Source organism: Ornithodoros turicata, chromosome 6 (assembly GCF_037126465.1).
Source record: "Ornithodoros turicata isolate Travis chromosome 6, ASM3712646v1, whole genome shotgun sequence".
NCBI lineage: Eukaryota > Metazoa > Arthropoda > Arachnida > Ixodida > Argasidae > Ornithodoros > Ornithodoros turicata.
The window spans coordinates 12898346-12913726 of NC_088206.1; the positions used below are offsets into that span (position 1 = coordinate 12898346).

At 45.2% G+C, this 15381-nt stretch overlaps 5 protein-coding genes across 6 annotated transcripts; 3 read left to right on the forward strand and 2 right to left on the reverse strand.

Annotated features, from left to right (window-relative positions):
- Positions 1–395: 395 nt before the first annotated feature.
- LOC135399114 (eukaryotic translation initiation factor 4E type 3-like) lies at positions 396–6499 on the reverse strand. The gene is made up of 5 exons (XM_064630827.1): positions 6329–6499; positions 5807–5882; positions 5589–5744; positions 5306–5528; positions 396–681 (listed from the first exon to the last, which is right to left on the reverse strand). Exons 1-5 carry the CDS (start codon positions 6466–6468, stop codon positions 632–634), a joined length of 645 nt encoding a protein of 214 aa, XP_064486897.1. The 5' UTR covers positions 6469–6499; the 3' UTR covers positions 396–631.
- On the forward strand, positions 2377–3386 carry LOC135399113 (PRKR-interacting protein 1 homolog). The gene has a single exon (XM_064630826.1). It carries the CDS (start codon positions 2394–2396, stop codon positions 3093–3095), a length of 702 nt encoding a protein of 233 aa, XP_064486896.1. The 5' UTR covers positions 2377–2393; the 3' UTR covers positions 3096–3386.
- Positions 6500–7197: 698 nt separating the features above from the next.
- Positions 7198–8386, forward strand: LOC135399115 (COMM domain-containing protein 7-like). Its single transcript, XM_064630828.1, has 2 exons — positions 7198–7664; positions 7906–8386. The coding sequence occupies exons 1-2, from the start codon at positions 7432–7434 to the stop codon at positions 8237–8239; spliced, it is 567 nt and encodes a 188-aa protein (XP_064486898.1). The 5' UTR covers positions 7198–7431; the 3' UTR covers positions 8240–8386.
- A 933-nt stretch (positions 8387–9319) lies between these two features.
- Positions 9320–10721, reverse strand: LOC135399117 (peptidyl-prolyl cis-trans isomerase FKBP1A-like). Its single transcript, XM_064630832.1, has 5 exons — positions 10561–10721; positions 10425–10472; positions 10153–10265; positions 10003–10076; positions 9320–9600 (listed from the first exon to the last, which is right to left on the reverse strand). The coding sequence occupies exons 1-5, from the start codon at positions 10595–10597 to the stop codon at positions 9546–9548; spliced, it is 327 nt and encodes a 108-aa protein (XP_064486902.1). The 5' UTR covers positions 10598–10721; the 3' UTR covers positions 9320–9545.
- LOC135399116 (deoxyribonuclease TATDN1-like) lies at positions 10450–14761 on the forward strand. 2 transcript variants are annotated; one of them, XM_064630830.1, is made up of 10 exons: positions 10450–10542; positions 11292–11423; positions 11492–11586; positions 11674–11737; positions 11797–11940; positions 12031–12200; positions 12263–12339; positions 12814–12884; positions 13008–13140; positions 14613–14761. In XM_064630830.1, the coding sequence occupies exons 2-10, from the start codon at positions 11348–11350 to the stop codon at positions 14722–14724; spliced, it is 942 nt and encodes a 313-aa protein (XP_064486900.1). In that variant the 5' UTR covers positions 10450–10542; positions 11292–11347; the 3' UTR covers positions 14725–14761. The 2 variants fall into 2 exon arrangements, with proteins under 2 accessions (XP_064486900.1, XP_064486899.1); XM_064630829.1 differs by lacking the exon at positions 10450–10542 and adding an exon at positions 10717–11010.
- The last annotated feature ends 620 nt before the right edge of the window (positions 14762–15381 follow it).

Consider the following 15381-nt stretch of genomic DNA (forward strand, 5'->3'; position numbering starts at 1 on the left):
TCCAGCTAACATTTCAAGTGGCGTATACATTACATTTTCTTCAGTGGGGCAGCCAGAAAAATATTTCGGGACGGGTTCTATGGTGACTTTACATGGGGAAGAGAGATTTCACTCTCGTATCCCTCACCCAAACACACTACAGAAGATTTGATGTCAAGAGTCGAGTCGGGAGTCGAGGCGCTCTTCAAGTTATGTAGCTTTTAGCTTCGACTTCCACCAACTGTATTGATGGAAATAAATAAAAAAAACAGAGGTTTAACCTCCACCCCCCAAGCCATTAGTCCTCTCCACTCGAATAACCCGTCCTCTACTCCCGCGGAGCTTACCTAATTTTCTAGTTTCAGAATGTTTCTAGGGTATAAGTGAGTGAAGAAGAAAAGAAAAGTACAGCCACGAGAAGGCCCTGGAACATTTATTATACAGACAACATAAAAACAATACGCCACCGGTATTCAGAAACAAAAGATGTAAGATTTCCATAGGAAAGCCATAGCATCTAGTATCCAGGTTGTGTGGTACCCAGTATCTAGTACTTTGGAGCAACAAACAATTAAGCGTTGCGGAAACTTTGCGTAAGGTATCTCAATAAATTTTTGTTTAAAAATCTGCTGCTGCAGCGGGGCAGTGTGGACTAGTGTGAATGCTTTCTGCGTCCTTCGAATGCTTGCCGTGACTGGTGAGCTGAAAATAGAAAATGATAGAATATTTTACCTAGTACTTACAAAACTCAATACATTTCGTGGCCATTTTATAATCAAGCATTATGGGAGATCGGAAAAACCCCTTGTGCCGCACATTTTGTCAGAGCTAATGAATTCAGGCTGTCGAACCGAAACGTTTTTCGTTCCGGTTCTATCATAAACGGTCCGGTACCGGTTCTGCTCCGGAGCAAAAAAATAACGGTTCATACCGGTTTTAACCGGTTCCGCTTCTGGTGGGCATATTCATTCCCAGGAAAAAAAAAATCAATGTTGCAAAATGTAAACCCGTTTATTCCGCGTACATGGTATTTAATATTATAGGCAGCTCCTGGTTCCTGTAGGTGACTGTCTGTTCAAATGAGTGAGCCAGAAATCCCACATTGGACACCCTCCGATCTAACCCTGGGAACGAGGCTTAGACGGAAGTGAGCACAGTCTCGAACAACTGCGGGGGGGGGGGGTACCCCCGGACCCCCCCCCCCCGCGCGTGTAAAATGTACTGACCTAACCTAACCTAACCTAACTAAAGAATTTGCAAATTACAGCGCAATTTATTACTAGCGACGCGCGACTTCCGGTTAGCCTTGTTCCCAGGAGGGGGGTCCGGTATGGGAATTTTGCAATTTCGCTGTTCAAATAGGCTTTCTCCTTTCTTGAAGCGCATGATACAGACGGACTTGTTTGTTTTGATGTCATACGTACAGTACTTTCTTGCTGGATTGGTGCGATCGCGTCCCATCCGAATGCCTGTTGCTGCTTCCTCGCCAGCAAGCACTACCGCACGAGTACGACGCAAATCGAGGAACATCTTCACTCACAAACGCGCTCGACGGCTCCGTTTTCTTTTCTTCGTGTCCTGGCCACAAAAGAGGCGCCACTTCGCTCGCGCTTGCCTCGCGGATACGTAAATGTACTCAACTTCGCTGCTCTCAAAGGGACACGTTGCGCGACATTACCGGTAGCGAAGCTGTTTCGCAGCCCCCTTGGGTCGCTGTTTAGTTGAGGAGAGTTTGGGCAGATGAAATTAAAACGAACACCACGACACATTGGTAGAGAGTCACAGCCGGTCACATGTACATCTAAGTCTATGTGCGCGGACGATAAAACGTTACAAAGGGAGCCTAAGGGTCATAGTATACCGACATACATTGCGCCGTAACCGTAACCGTCGTAAAGTATCCATGACATGACTTCAGAACACGCGACGACAGTTTCATTCGCCTACTCGTAGTCCAAACCGGCGAAGTTCTTGCTTGGACCGAAAACCGTTAAATAAATTTTTCGGTTTCACTCGTGAGCGCAAAAAACGTATACGGTTTCGATTCCGTTCCGGTTCGCACCAAAAATCCTGTTTTTTTTTGTTTGTTTTTTTTCGGTTTTCGATTCGCTCCGACACCCTGGCTGATGTGCGCGCAGTTTCCCAGAACGAAAACTCCCCGAAGTACCTTCGCCAGAAGTACACATGATAATTTGTGCCCGATATTACGGTAAAAAGTTGCAACAGATTTTTAAAAAAATGGAGTGGAAATACGCTCATATGCAACGAAAGAGGGAGAAGAAAAGCCGGCGTCACTAAATGCGAAACCGAAACTTACGTAGTACCTGATTCGGCTTGACTTCAGGCTTTTTCAGTTCGCAAGCCGTACAAAGGCAAGGCAAGCCAAAGCCAATCGTATTCAACCAGCCAACAACATGGAAGCTGCAGCTGAAAACCCGCCAGAAAAAGCAGAAAAAGAGAGCTCAAAATCGAAGAAGAAGCCGACCGGACCCGTGGTCATACCTAAGACAACGTACGATGTACAACGCCTGAAACTCGAACGGCTGTTCGCCAATCCGGATAAACCCGTCGTCATCCCTACTCCCGCTACCAAGGGGTCATCCAAGAAACCCCACGATGCACCCGAGTTCGTGCGAAATGTCATGGGGTCCAGTGCCGGAGCCGGCAGCGGTGAATTCCACGTTTACCGACATCTACGCCGCAAAGAGTACGCACGACAAAAGTACATCGAGCGTCAAGCTAAAGAGGAACAGCTAGACGCCGAGTACAAACAGAGGTTGGAGGAGAACAAACGCAAGGCTGAAGAACGCACTGCGAAGAAACGAGCAAAGAGGCTCAAAAGGAAACAGAACATGAAGAAAGGTAAAAAGGGCGGAAAGGTCGAGGAAAAGAAAAATGACAGTGAAGATGAGAGTGAAGATAGTGACGACAAGGAGGACAGCTCTGCCCAGGAAAATGTGCATGATGATAAGGATGAGGCAAAAGACTCTGCTGGTGACACAAGTGACGCAAATATAGAAGGCAGTGTACAAGCCGTTGATGTCAAGGTTGATAGTGATTCGTGTACGGGAGATTGTGACACAGCAGAAGACTCTGCTGGTGCACAACCACGTTGACGTCGACCTGCTTTCAAACTCCTGCATCTTGTGAATTGCCCATCGTCATACAACTTGTGTAGTATGCTTACATTGAGTTAGGCTATGAGTGCTCTGCTTCTAGCATTTCAAAAAATGGGAATTGTCACGTATATCTTTCATACTGGGTTCAGTTACAAATGTTTTCATTGGATGAGCCGAAACAGCTTTGCTTGACCAGCTCTGAAATTATTTTTGGAAGTTACTTGTGTTACGCAAAAGCAGTTGCGTGTAGTCTGCCTCTTTTAGGATTAAAGCGCTGATCCTAAGCAGCTCCATAGTTGTTGCACTTCCTCACTGCTTGAGGTGACAGTTTGATGATTACGTAAAAATTAGAAAGAAAAATTATATCCACGCTTTTCTTGGCTGCACAAAGCAGGGGTACACCACACATTGTGGAGCAGCCAGACAGAAGACTGAGAGTGTGTGACACTGACGGGGGAGGATTAGAAAACAGCTGCACATAAAATGGAACTCTGCCTGACATATTTTACATTTTTGCCCCTTTCATACTGCACCACAAAAACTCGCTGTGGTTTTCGTCATGGCGGATTACAGACCTCAAGGTTCTACTCTGCAGCTTTCTAATTTAAACTACCAAACCATTTTTATTAATTAAATTAATTTGAAACCTCATTAAGACTGGCATAGTCTGTTTAAACAATATTATCGCAAATAGGCATACGCAGCACAATTTTTGAAGAGAAAAATGAACCTTAATTTTAAGAAATTTTTCTTCTTCTCGCTTCTGCTTCTGCTTCTCGAGAACCACCTTGTACAGATTATGTTATGTAAAATTATATTGGCTGTGTCTAGAGGTCCGTCGGACGGACCCGATTCTTTATGCAGCCGGGTCCGTCGGATGGTCCGTGGTATGAGGAACTAGATCCTGTTTCCTAACCTAACCAACCTAATCTAAAGCTGTACGAAGCTAACTTGCAGTAACCTGACTAGAATAAACTAAACTAACCTAACCTAAAATAACTTGATCTAACACGAGATAATGTTGAAAGCGGAGTGCCCCGACGGACTCCGATGTATAAACAATCGGGGTCTGACGGACCCCATTCTTTACGCAGCGGGGTCTGTCGGATCGTCCGTGGTATGAGGAACTAGTCAGTTTCCTAAACTAACCTAACCTAACCTAACCTAGAGCTGCACGAAGCTAACTTGTACTAACCTCACTAGAATAAACTAACCTAACACTAACCTAACCTAAACTAACTTGATCTAACACGACATAATGTTGAGCCGACGGACCCCGATGTATAAACAATCGCATCCATCGGACGGACACGAGAGAACCTCAGACACTTCCAATTATATTACTAGATTCGCGATAGTGCTACAAAGTGGTATTGCACTGCATTTCTTTTCTTGATATCAGAACATACATTAGGATAGGTATGTATTATGTATGTATATGTAGCTATGTAGTAGCTAGGTACATCAAGGAGCTAGAAAGCACTTTAAACATAGGGATGACAGCATCAGCAGGGGAAGCGGCGGTTACAGCACGAAGAAATGGCACCTCAGTACACTTCAGTCTCGCCTGCTTGGAAATATGTTAAGCTAGAATCTATTGTGTTCACCGGAGTCCAGAAGCAATTCCAAGATTGCACCTAGTACAGGCTGTACTGCTGCAAGCGGACAATCCTCAGGCATGTTCCACCAACAAAGGCGTTGATTGCTTAGGCCACCCGAGCAGCCTGAAGGTGTCAACGTAGAATCATACCACATTTAACACAGTGTGCCGTATATGGGCACAGACCTCCCATGTAGCCTCTTACTTCAAAATATTTTCTATTCACTACAATGTGACAAATACAAAAAAAAAAAACATTTCTAAATAAACAAGGACCATACTCTTACAAGGAAATTGTGTGGCAACTTTGCAATAGAGCCACAATGTTTGCTGGCAATCCATAGGCCACAGGTTCTATCAACAAACAATGTTTTGGAAATCGGCACGGCTTGAGCTGTCTCCTTTCTGCATTAACTGCTGTTTAGTCATACAGGAACTTTGGAAACTGTCTTCAAACTCCATGGGTCACTTGCGATACCGATAGAGATGGGTGTAATACCGAAAGAGTTAAACATTGTACGTGTCTTGGGTGGGGGTAGCCTGTCAGTGTCCAGCTCCACTCTGGATATGCCAACAGTTAGGAAACTGAAAGGGAATAAGCCCTTACGTTTGTAAAACTCCGTCAAAAAAGTGACATGTGGCAGGAGCTGGTGGAGACGAGCAAGAACGGTGGACCCTTCGCTCAGAGTGGCATCGTTGTTCCAAATCTGCAACACGTCATCCTTCTCACGAACGCAGACGGACACTCCGCACACTTCATCGCCGGGCATCATGGCACCCTCCAACTGCTCTCCGATTGCTGCCAGTAGTAGTTCTTTCCACACTTCGGGCTGCATACATGATTTCAATCAGCTGAGGCGGCGGGAAACATTGTGCGATGTGAAACTCACCGAGTGTGCCTTTGAACACCGGATGCGCCATGTGCCACCGCGCTTGTTGCATTCGTCTTCCCAAAGTGGTTGTCTCTCGCCTCTCATCATATGATACGTAAAACGCAGCTTTAATTCGGCTACATCGGGGATGTTGTTGTAGACTTGCCAAAATCCCTGGAGCCCCAGACAAGCTCTCAGGTTACTTTCGTTTTACATACATTTGCTGGAAAGCTTACCTGGACAGTGTCCACAGTGTAAATTTTGTTTAGGTTTGCCCTGTACTGTGCGGCGGATACTCCACGGCTTTCTGTTCTGAAAGCAAGAAACATCAATGTGGTCAAGTCAGACAGTAATTCAATGTGGAACTGTTGGGAGTGTGCTCCTTTATTAGGACAGTATTCACACAGTAAGGTAAGGCAGAACAAACTGACTTCGCCTTTCTACCGCTCGGTACGGCACACACTTTTCACTGATGAGAAACAGGAATATTTCCTAATGAAGTATTGAAATTCCCGCCATGCAACTGAAAACCACTCGGGTGATGCTGCAAGCTACTGCCATAGCTGTACATCAACAGCACCAAACAGATACATCCAAGGCAGCTACCGTGTACAAGACAGAGGAAGTTGCTTTAGATAAGCGGAACACTAAAGATATTCAAGTTTAGGTAAGTTACACACGGTCAAAGGTCCCAAGCGAGCAACAACTGCATATCAGAGGTCAGAAGTGTGTTACTAGAATATTTCTTCTGTACGTACTTGTCAACCCAAAATGTCCATGGAGTCTTCAAAGGCACACGAATGCTATCGTCGTACTCGTTTATGTTTAATGGTTCTTCAGTTGGAAGTTCTGCGTTTCTCGTATCATTCCGCAGCTCCGTATCATCTGTGTCTGCCATCTTTGGCAGAGGCAGACGATACAGCCGTCACATGACTCTGCATGACGGATTTGTAAACAAACGTGAATACCAAACACAAAAGCAAACATGTATTAAAAAATAACACTCCTAAAACCATTAAAGATTGATCTCATCTTCTTAAGCACTGTAAAGGTGTACTAGAATGACTGACGGCATGAGATAGGTCTGTTTATTTCGCTGCGAAGCTGACGTCAGAGACGCACATCTGCTTCAAAAATGGCGACGAGCAGCGGTTTCGTTGCGTTCATCTTCGTCGTTTTCTTGTCAACTTGCATTTCAGTAGCAGACGCTTCAGAAATGGATACTGGCGACGCAATGGCACTAGCACTGGGGATCATGATCGCTGTGTTCGGAACATGCGCTTGTCTTGGTATCTACGCAAGGAAACGAAACGGCTTCTAGTACCTTCGTCCCGATTGGGTGCCACCCCCTGTTCCTGCCTGCTTCTCAAGGCACCGTTTTGCCCTGGAGATTATGAGACTGTAGATATGACATCTGTTGTTTTGGCACAACTGTTTGTGTGATAGCACTGTGATTTTCTTGTTAATGATATGGCATTAAAGTGATGTCGCCGTTTGAGGCACCCATATGAGCAAGTCGTGTTTCATTTCAACCTAACGACGACACTTTGTCGGCCGCGACGAGCGTGCTGTTCGCACAAAAAAAAAAAAAAACAACAGTGCCATTTATAACGAACAGAAAGACTGTACGTAACGGTACCACCTCGCGCTTGACGCATCGATGTAGCCGAAGTGGCGCGCTTACGAAAGCGCGAAAACCTCTCGAGCTCTGAAGCCTGATGTCAATCCAATCCCAGTCAGTTCCTGACAGAAGCAGAAACAACGCCTCTGCCAACGCTATCTTGTCGAACTTCAACAATAGCATTTCATTTCTTCCGCATTTTGTGGTGCTTATCGTCGTTTACCACTCGAGCACAACCTCATGGATTCGTCAGTTGATATTGGAACGCTGAACCAACTGAGCGAAACCCTCTTCCAGGACTTGTTGAAAATGTGTTTACAGTTCTTACAGCTTCAACAGCAAGAGGATTCTAATGCAAACGCGTGGCTTCGACAGACTTTGGAGGCGTACGCCAACAAACATGCCAATAACATGGCGCAGCTGAAGACTTCTTGCAAAGCTATACTGACTCTCGTGGAAGAAGTCCAAAGCAGGTAATTCGAATTGTATGCAGTGCACGTTACCTGATCTCAGTTGTCTCGCGACGTAAACCCCCAATTATTAATTAATTAGTGCACGTTACCTTCACTGCACTACATGGCTCATTAGCACATTACCCATCTTCGATCAGAAATGCTTAACTTAGATATTCATCTTCTTGCTGATAGTGATGCAGTGTATTAAATGTACAAGCGTGAAACAGTGTATAATGATAAAAACTTCCTCTGCTTCTAGGAAACCAAGCAGTTCCCAACTGTCCACCGACCTTTCATCCCTCGGCTTAGATGCGCCCAAAACTGAAGCGTTTGTCGAAATCTTCAATAGACAGAAAGGATCACAGCAGCCGTTACTTTCGAACCAACTAGTGAACGCCCAGTGGCAGTTTGGCGTTACCGTTGCCAGTAGCGGAGAAGCGGCCAAACGAGCGTTCGTCCAGTTGAGGCTCTCCATCCGCAGGCCCGATGGCAGCCTAGGAGACGTCCACTGCGAGATGTCAGCCCCACAATTTTTTTCATTTTGCCACGAGATGGAACAGGCGAAAGTTGCTATGCAGTCACTACACTCATGACGAGACCTCGTACGTTTCCACATCCATTGCGTATGTTGTATTCTTGCTCCGTGAGCAATGTTTTTGTCCAATAGAGCGGACTTATGTGTCCGAAGTACTTGCACAGTAGAAAATAAATGTTATGTAAGGTAATGTCCATACCAGTGACCTGTTTTGCTCATTACTTTCGAGTGGTGGCAGATAAAAGTGTATAAAGGTGCACACAGACCTGTATTGAAATATATTATGCGAATGAGATGTGGATCTTCTACCTATCTGAGAACGTACAGCTACAAATATGTTGTGGGTTACCCAGGAAATGCAAATTGTGCATTTTATATACCTGTAGTTGCCCTGATTCTGGCATGTATTTCCTTTTTCAATGTATACCCTTGATTCTACCAAGGAATTACACTCTAATAAAAACGGGACCCTACGTATGTGGTGCTGTAACAGTTTGTGTTTGAAGTTCATCTGCAGAATGCGCTACTGTTGCATTATCACAGAGACTGTTACAAGTGCACTAAATAATATAATTTAAAACATAATTCCGTAACAAAGCACACCACCAGCAGCAACATTGCGATTTTTGCAATCACTTATGTCATTTCAATTTTGCCAGTTCAGCAGGTTTGTTTTCAAAAGTGATAACCCTGTGCTTCTACTCCCCATTGGTTACACTGAGTCTTCTGTCTGCAGTTCTGATAAGCCATGTGAAGGGCAGACTCAAACCTGCGTTATGACAATCATTCTAAATTCTAAACTACTATAACGTCAACCAAATTCTGTTGTCCAAGGCAATTTCATCAGTTAAATCTACATTAAATTGTTTCTTTGGGCAGAACTGCTTGTGAAGTTGTTAGAGGAGCACAGTAAGCAATGTTTTTGCATACGTGGTAGATTCTCGTAGAGCAGAATGGACAGCCTTACAAGACGAGGAGCATTACAGCATCCACAAGACGACTCTCGTCCAATGAAAGGCCAGCAGATCAGTTACACCGAACCTGTCTTACAATTACAATGGCGATCTAACATAGTCTGCAACGTGTTGCTAGTCGAATCTTTGACACACTGGTAAATCACCACAAGCCAACAGAGGGAGCCACAGCAAGGCAGGTGTATTTCTTCTCTCATTACAGCACTACGGGCCCCACGGACAAAGGGGGGGAGACGGAGCTTGGAAAATAGTGCATAGTCTGATAGATTTGGGAGTGGTGGTGTGGGGACAATAAATATGGGTGTTCCTCAGCAGAGGGGAGAGGAGAATCTTCCCCTTGGTTGGGCCAACAGCCAGGGGGGACAACGGGAAGACCAGGACAACGCCACCTCACTCCAGTCGAAGCAGCTCCACATCAAAAGTGAGCACAGCATTTGGCGGTATAGTGTCTGCTTGTTAAAGAATACAGCTCTTGTAGAATACGACTCTCAAACTGACATACTAGAAAGCTGTTCAATGTCACAGTCGAAAAGTAGAATGTCCAGTGAAGGCAGATGATACATTCGATTCAATGTTTCAGTCTTAAAAATTGATAAAAACCCCAGTGCAGGGCAACACTCAGGATGGAGGAAGGGGGATATAGGCACTCGTCGTTGCAATGAATAAACTCTTGGTTTGTCAGTCAGGTACTCAGTCACCCTGCACTGGGTTTTTTTTTATCCATCTTCAAAATGAGGCACCAAACAGCCCAGTTTTTAACCCCTTTCAATGTTGCAGGTTCTGCAACCAGCTACCCTAAGATAAAATTTCAGATCATATCTGAAACCCTTCAGCTTGCAAAGGATATATTCCGGGGTGTCCTATAGCGCCGTAGGCGTAGTCTGGAGAGCAGGTAATTCTAGCTCGCTGGCCGACGCTCATCTGTAGAAAGGAACACCACAGGGCATTATGGTGTACGACTTCAAACGGAATATTTCATGAGAGCATGATGTTTTACCTGAGCTACCCCGTGGTCCCATCCTTTGATCACTTCGCCCTTACCGATCTTGAACTTAAAGGGCTTCCCACGATCCCGAGAGGAATCGAACTTCTGTCCATCTTCCAACGTTCCTACGCCGACAGGAAAATGGTTAGACTGGTTAGACGGACTACATGGCGAGTGCTGCAGCTGGCACCTTCTGTTTCGCCGGTACTGCTCCGATGCGAAATTAGATCGAAGTTGCAACAAGTGCAACGTGTATGGTCGATGATAACTAGAAAACTGATTACCTGTGTAGTGAACTACTACAGTTTGACCGGTTTTCGGGAACGTCTGACCTGCAAAATTTGCAGAGCTTAAGCATCGACAAGGAAGAGGAAATACAGCTTCTGAGGCGAAGTTTTCGCGGTATGCCGAAGCACGTACCGTCTCCGGGGGAGATGGTTTCCACTTCAACGCCCATGACGAGTCCGGTGCAAATTACCGAGACACTACAGAGCTCAGAACCGAACAAAAGTAAACCAGACGCAACACTCCCTATTAGGCCTTTCCTGTCAACTGAACAAAAAAATCACGCCAAATCTCGCATCCCTCGAGAACTCACGTCGCGTCGCGCCATCGTCTGCTATTGCAATGCAATGCCCTGTGTTTACTAAAAAAAAGCTACTTTCCTGTCTGATCAGCTGCCTGCGCAGTGAGATTACTGTATTACTAGCGATCTGCACTGGAAACTCCACTGCATCGGAGTTCTGTTCAAAACAGCGCAGCCAACAGTCAAGTCTTTACGGCATACGTCAGCACCGGCGTTGAGCACATTTTTTCGTTTGAAGTGGTTAAACCACGTCGCGAAATAAACAGCCGGTTTTTCCCAGCCAGGTGAGCTGTTATTCTACTTTTCCGTCAGTAGCAACTGAATGATGAACTGTTGGTTAGCCATCGCTTCTTGTAACCGAACGGAAGCCCGATTTGATCGCCCGTGAAAACGCGAGTTTTGAATTGATTTATTCCCCGCATGCAGTATCAACAGGGCCGGAGTTCAAATCTTTTCCCACGGAATGAACTATCCGAGACGAGGGGGCAAACCAGTTTGGTTTCCGCAGGGAAACAATGTCCAAAACTTTGACAATACGTATAACGGAACATATGTTCCTGTGCAGGAGACCGCGCGGGTCCGCTGATCCCAGAACCAGTCCAGACTCGGCGGTGGACGCGAATGGACATGACTGCTGTGGCAGCTGTTGCCGGTACCGTGCGCCGCCGTCTTATTGACATAGGTGCAAACCTCACGGGTAAGTTTAGTGCACTTTATATTGCAATCAGCGCAACATTTGCACTGTATACTGCATCGTATTTGCAGATCCCATGTTCCGCGGTTTGTACAATGGATCACAGAAACACGTTGATGATCTTCAAGAGGTTTTAAAGCGAGCATCTGCAAATGGCGTACAGAGGGTACGTCAAACTGAATATTCCCCCCAACAGTTCCTATATGTAGCAGTCATGCACAGAGAAAACGTGTTATGAATCATATATTTGCAGATACTGGTAACTGGAGGCAGCCTCGAAGACAGTCAACAGGCCCTCACATTAGCACAGACTAATGGTACGCAATCAAAAGTGGTGGTGATAGAGTCTGGCCGAATATATTTTCTTGCACTTCAGATATGCTGTACAGTACTGTGGGCTGCCATCCGACACGGTGCGGAGAAATCGAGACCGTGGGCGAGGAGAACTACATTCGGCAACTTCAGTTGATGGCACTTCAAAATCCAAAGAAAGTAGTGGCAGTCGGCGAATTTGGTCTAGGTAAGCAGGTTTCAGGACTGTTGTCACAGAGAGGTTTCAAAGGAAACACAAGTGCTTCACTGTGGTGTTTTTAAAATGTTGCCGTTTCAGATTATGAGCGCTTAGAATTCTGCAACAAAGAGACACAGCTGCGGTACTTTGAGGCCCAACTGACCCTGTCGGAGACGACGGGCCTGCCTCTGTTTCTACACTGCCGGAAAGCGGCCGCGGATTTGGTCGCAATTCTACGACGCAACTCCCAACGGTTTCACGCTGGAGTGGCAAGTGTCCTTTAGCTTTCCATCTTGTGGCAGAATACTTCAGGAGGATCTATCTTCCATAGGTACACTCGTTTGACGGAACTCCAGAAGAAGCAGCAGCAATTCTGGACCTTGGACTTCACATTGGTATCAATGGCTGGTAAGTGCATTCTTCATTGAATTGCCCATATCCACTGATAGGAGGTAGGAGCCTCATTGGCTTGTTCTGGACGATTCGATGAACATGTTGCAGTAGATGTTAAATAAGTGAAATTATCTACGTTAGTAAAGTGCACGAAAAGAAGCCAATGTAGTCTGAAAAGCTTATCTTTCTGCAGCGAACTCGTCAAAGATCCCCTTTCTCTCAACCACATTTAAAAACCAAATATTAATATGTTCAAAGAAGCAATTCTACAAACAGAAAAATAAAATAACTGTACAGATAAATACAGCACCTTGAAACACTAGGCCAGGAAACTATTTTTGGGAGATGAGCCATTAGGATCAGTTTCATTCTCCGATCTTTTCTGTACAAGCAAATGCAAGGTGGGTGAGCAGGTGTATTTTGTGGAAACCCAAGCATTCCACAGTTTGGGTAAATATAGTTCTAAATATGTCAGACGTCATCTTGCAGCTCTCTGAAGACCCGCGAGAATCTCCAAGTGGTAGCTGCCCTCCCTGCTGATCGCCTTCTTATAGAGACAGGTATGCGATGTCTCTTCTGGAAGTGAAAATATTTCGTGTACTACTCTCTGTGTGTCTCTTATTCAACCCCCCCCCCCCCCTTCATAATGTGAAGGCTTCCCTAAATGAAAAATAACCTTGCAGATTCCCCCTGGTGTGAAATACGACCGACGCACGCGGGAGCTAAGCTTGTTCGTACGACGTTTCCCTGCAAGAAGAAGGAACGCTTTGAGCCTGGATTCCAAGTGAAAGGGCGAAATGAGCCAGCAAACATTGTGTAAGTATCCTTCCACTTATGTTATAATAGAATCCCCATGTCCTGCACAAGAGCGAATCAATCGCCCTATGAACTGGAACGTCAGGCGACCGATAGTTCTCGCACCCAGAAAACACGAACTTATATCGATAATAAATTCGACCAAGATTTTAACCCATTTTAACTCCCCACTCTCCAAGGCCGAAAATAAAGTTGTTGTTGTTAAATTCGACCAACAATGCAGCGAAAAGGAGCACACACTGTTGCATTGTGAGACTCGTAGATTTTCTGCCAATGACTGCAACGACGAGGGGCTACTTTGTCCAGTACATTGTCGAAAACGTTTCCGTTTTATGTGGTACAGCTTGAAGCATACTTAACGATAACAGAGTTTCATCGTCCAGAGCTGGAGCAGAGCCACCGTAGTGGCACTTGCGAAAGATGAAGGGCGAGAGCACGAAACATCGCTACACCCATTAGAAAAAGAGTCCATCGTGAACCGGATGAACTGGGATGAGCTTTCCGCAATTCTGCGAAATCTCGCAGAATTAATTATTTTTTTGCGGAACAGGCTTTCTTTCACAGAGTTGCACAGAAGTGGCATCTAGCACTTTTTTGTTTGTAATTACGTGGGTTGTGGGGGCCAATTTTCCTGGCGAACTGAAATTACGAGGAAAAACATAAAACTAATGGGGACACGCTGTGTCAAATAAGATTCCCGCTACAAAGCGCAGGCTGTGGTTGCGCTTCCGTTGTGCAAGATTGCAAAACTTGGCGACGCCAAATGTCACGTGATGACAGTGGGCCAATCACGATCCAGAAGACGCTTATTGTGGACGTGCGTGCGGTATATCTAACTCATAGGTGGCACGTGTAGTGTCGCATCTAAGCAAGAAAACTGTGCGGGACCGCGCTCGAAGGTTTAAGGTAGCAGGCTTTTATGAAGATGGCAGAATTCTTTTTTATCAAGCTTGCGCGACATCTGTTGATTATCGACGTAAGTCGATGATGAACGATCCAGTGGCAAGCAGTGCATGAACGCCGACAAGCTAAAGTGGAAACAAGGGGAGCCGGAGATAAGGCTGCGAAAAAGCTACAAACAGTGGAATCCATGATCACAAACAAGGAAAGCATAGGAGACGCGCATCACAAACAGCAGCTCCATTCCTTGTTCTGATGAGCTCTGCGTTCGAGCTTTTGCACTCAGATATTCTATTTTTTGTGGAAAGTGCAAATAAATCAAATCCTTTGTGTATCCCTCGTTCAATTGCATTGCCGCAGAAAAGTCCCGCACATTTCATGTTTTTCACCCTTCGAATTCTAAATTCTGGTTCGCAGAAAACTAATTTTACCCCGCAGGGTCCCTCTCCTTAAGAAAACTATGATGTATGAAAAGCTTGTGATATGCGATATTTGTGTGTGTGTAATTTTTCCTCCTCTTTGGTTCCTCCATGGTTCTGTGATGATTACTACTAAATCTCACCAATTTACAGGCAGGTGCTAGAAGTCCTCGCAGGCGCTCGAAATGAAGATGCGGACGTGTTGGCAGAACGAGTTTATCGCAACACACTGCAACTTTTCTTTCCAGATGAAGCCCCTTCTTAGGAACCTGTTATGTACAAATAAATGGAGCCTTTTACAATTTGCCTTTTTGATTTGTCAAACACCGGTTTCCCTCACTTGATGTCTATGTATATATTCTCGATGCGTTCTACTTTTTAGGGGACATAGCCTCTATACTAAATCTGTGCATAGCTCCGGACAGCTTTCTCACCATCTCGCCAGGCTGTGATTTATGGAGATTTTGTCATTCATACATGTGCTTACTTTGGGCACTTACAGGTAAACATATTTCTTTTCTGAAAATGGAAGTGTGCTCACAGAACTATAGACCAGAAAGACAACACCTGCACCTCATGTTACACCTAGGGCCCTGTGTTTTAGGGTAAAACCCGATTTGCATCACCATCTCTTCGGGTAGAACCCCAAAAAGAAAAGAAAAGAAAATGAACAATGCAAAGTGCCAATTCAGCCACCAATATGGGCACTGGGGAACATTAAGCATTGGACATTCAGCTCAGCTGTTCTGCATCTTGTTGATAGTGCGAAAAGTGCTGCAAAGTGATACATGTATGTGCATGCGATACATGTATCACTTTGCAGCGCCTTTTGCACTATCAGCTATGGAATACCAACTAGCCCAAAGGTCTGCGTTATTTGACCATATCTTGCGTTAATCTAAAGTGCGAGGAGCGCTTTTTT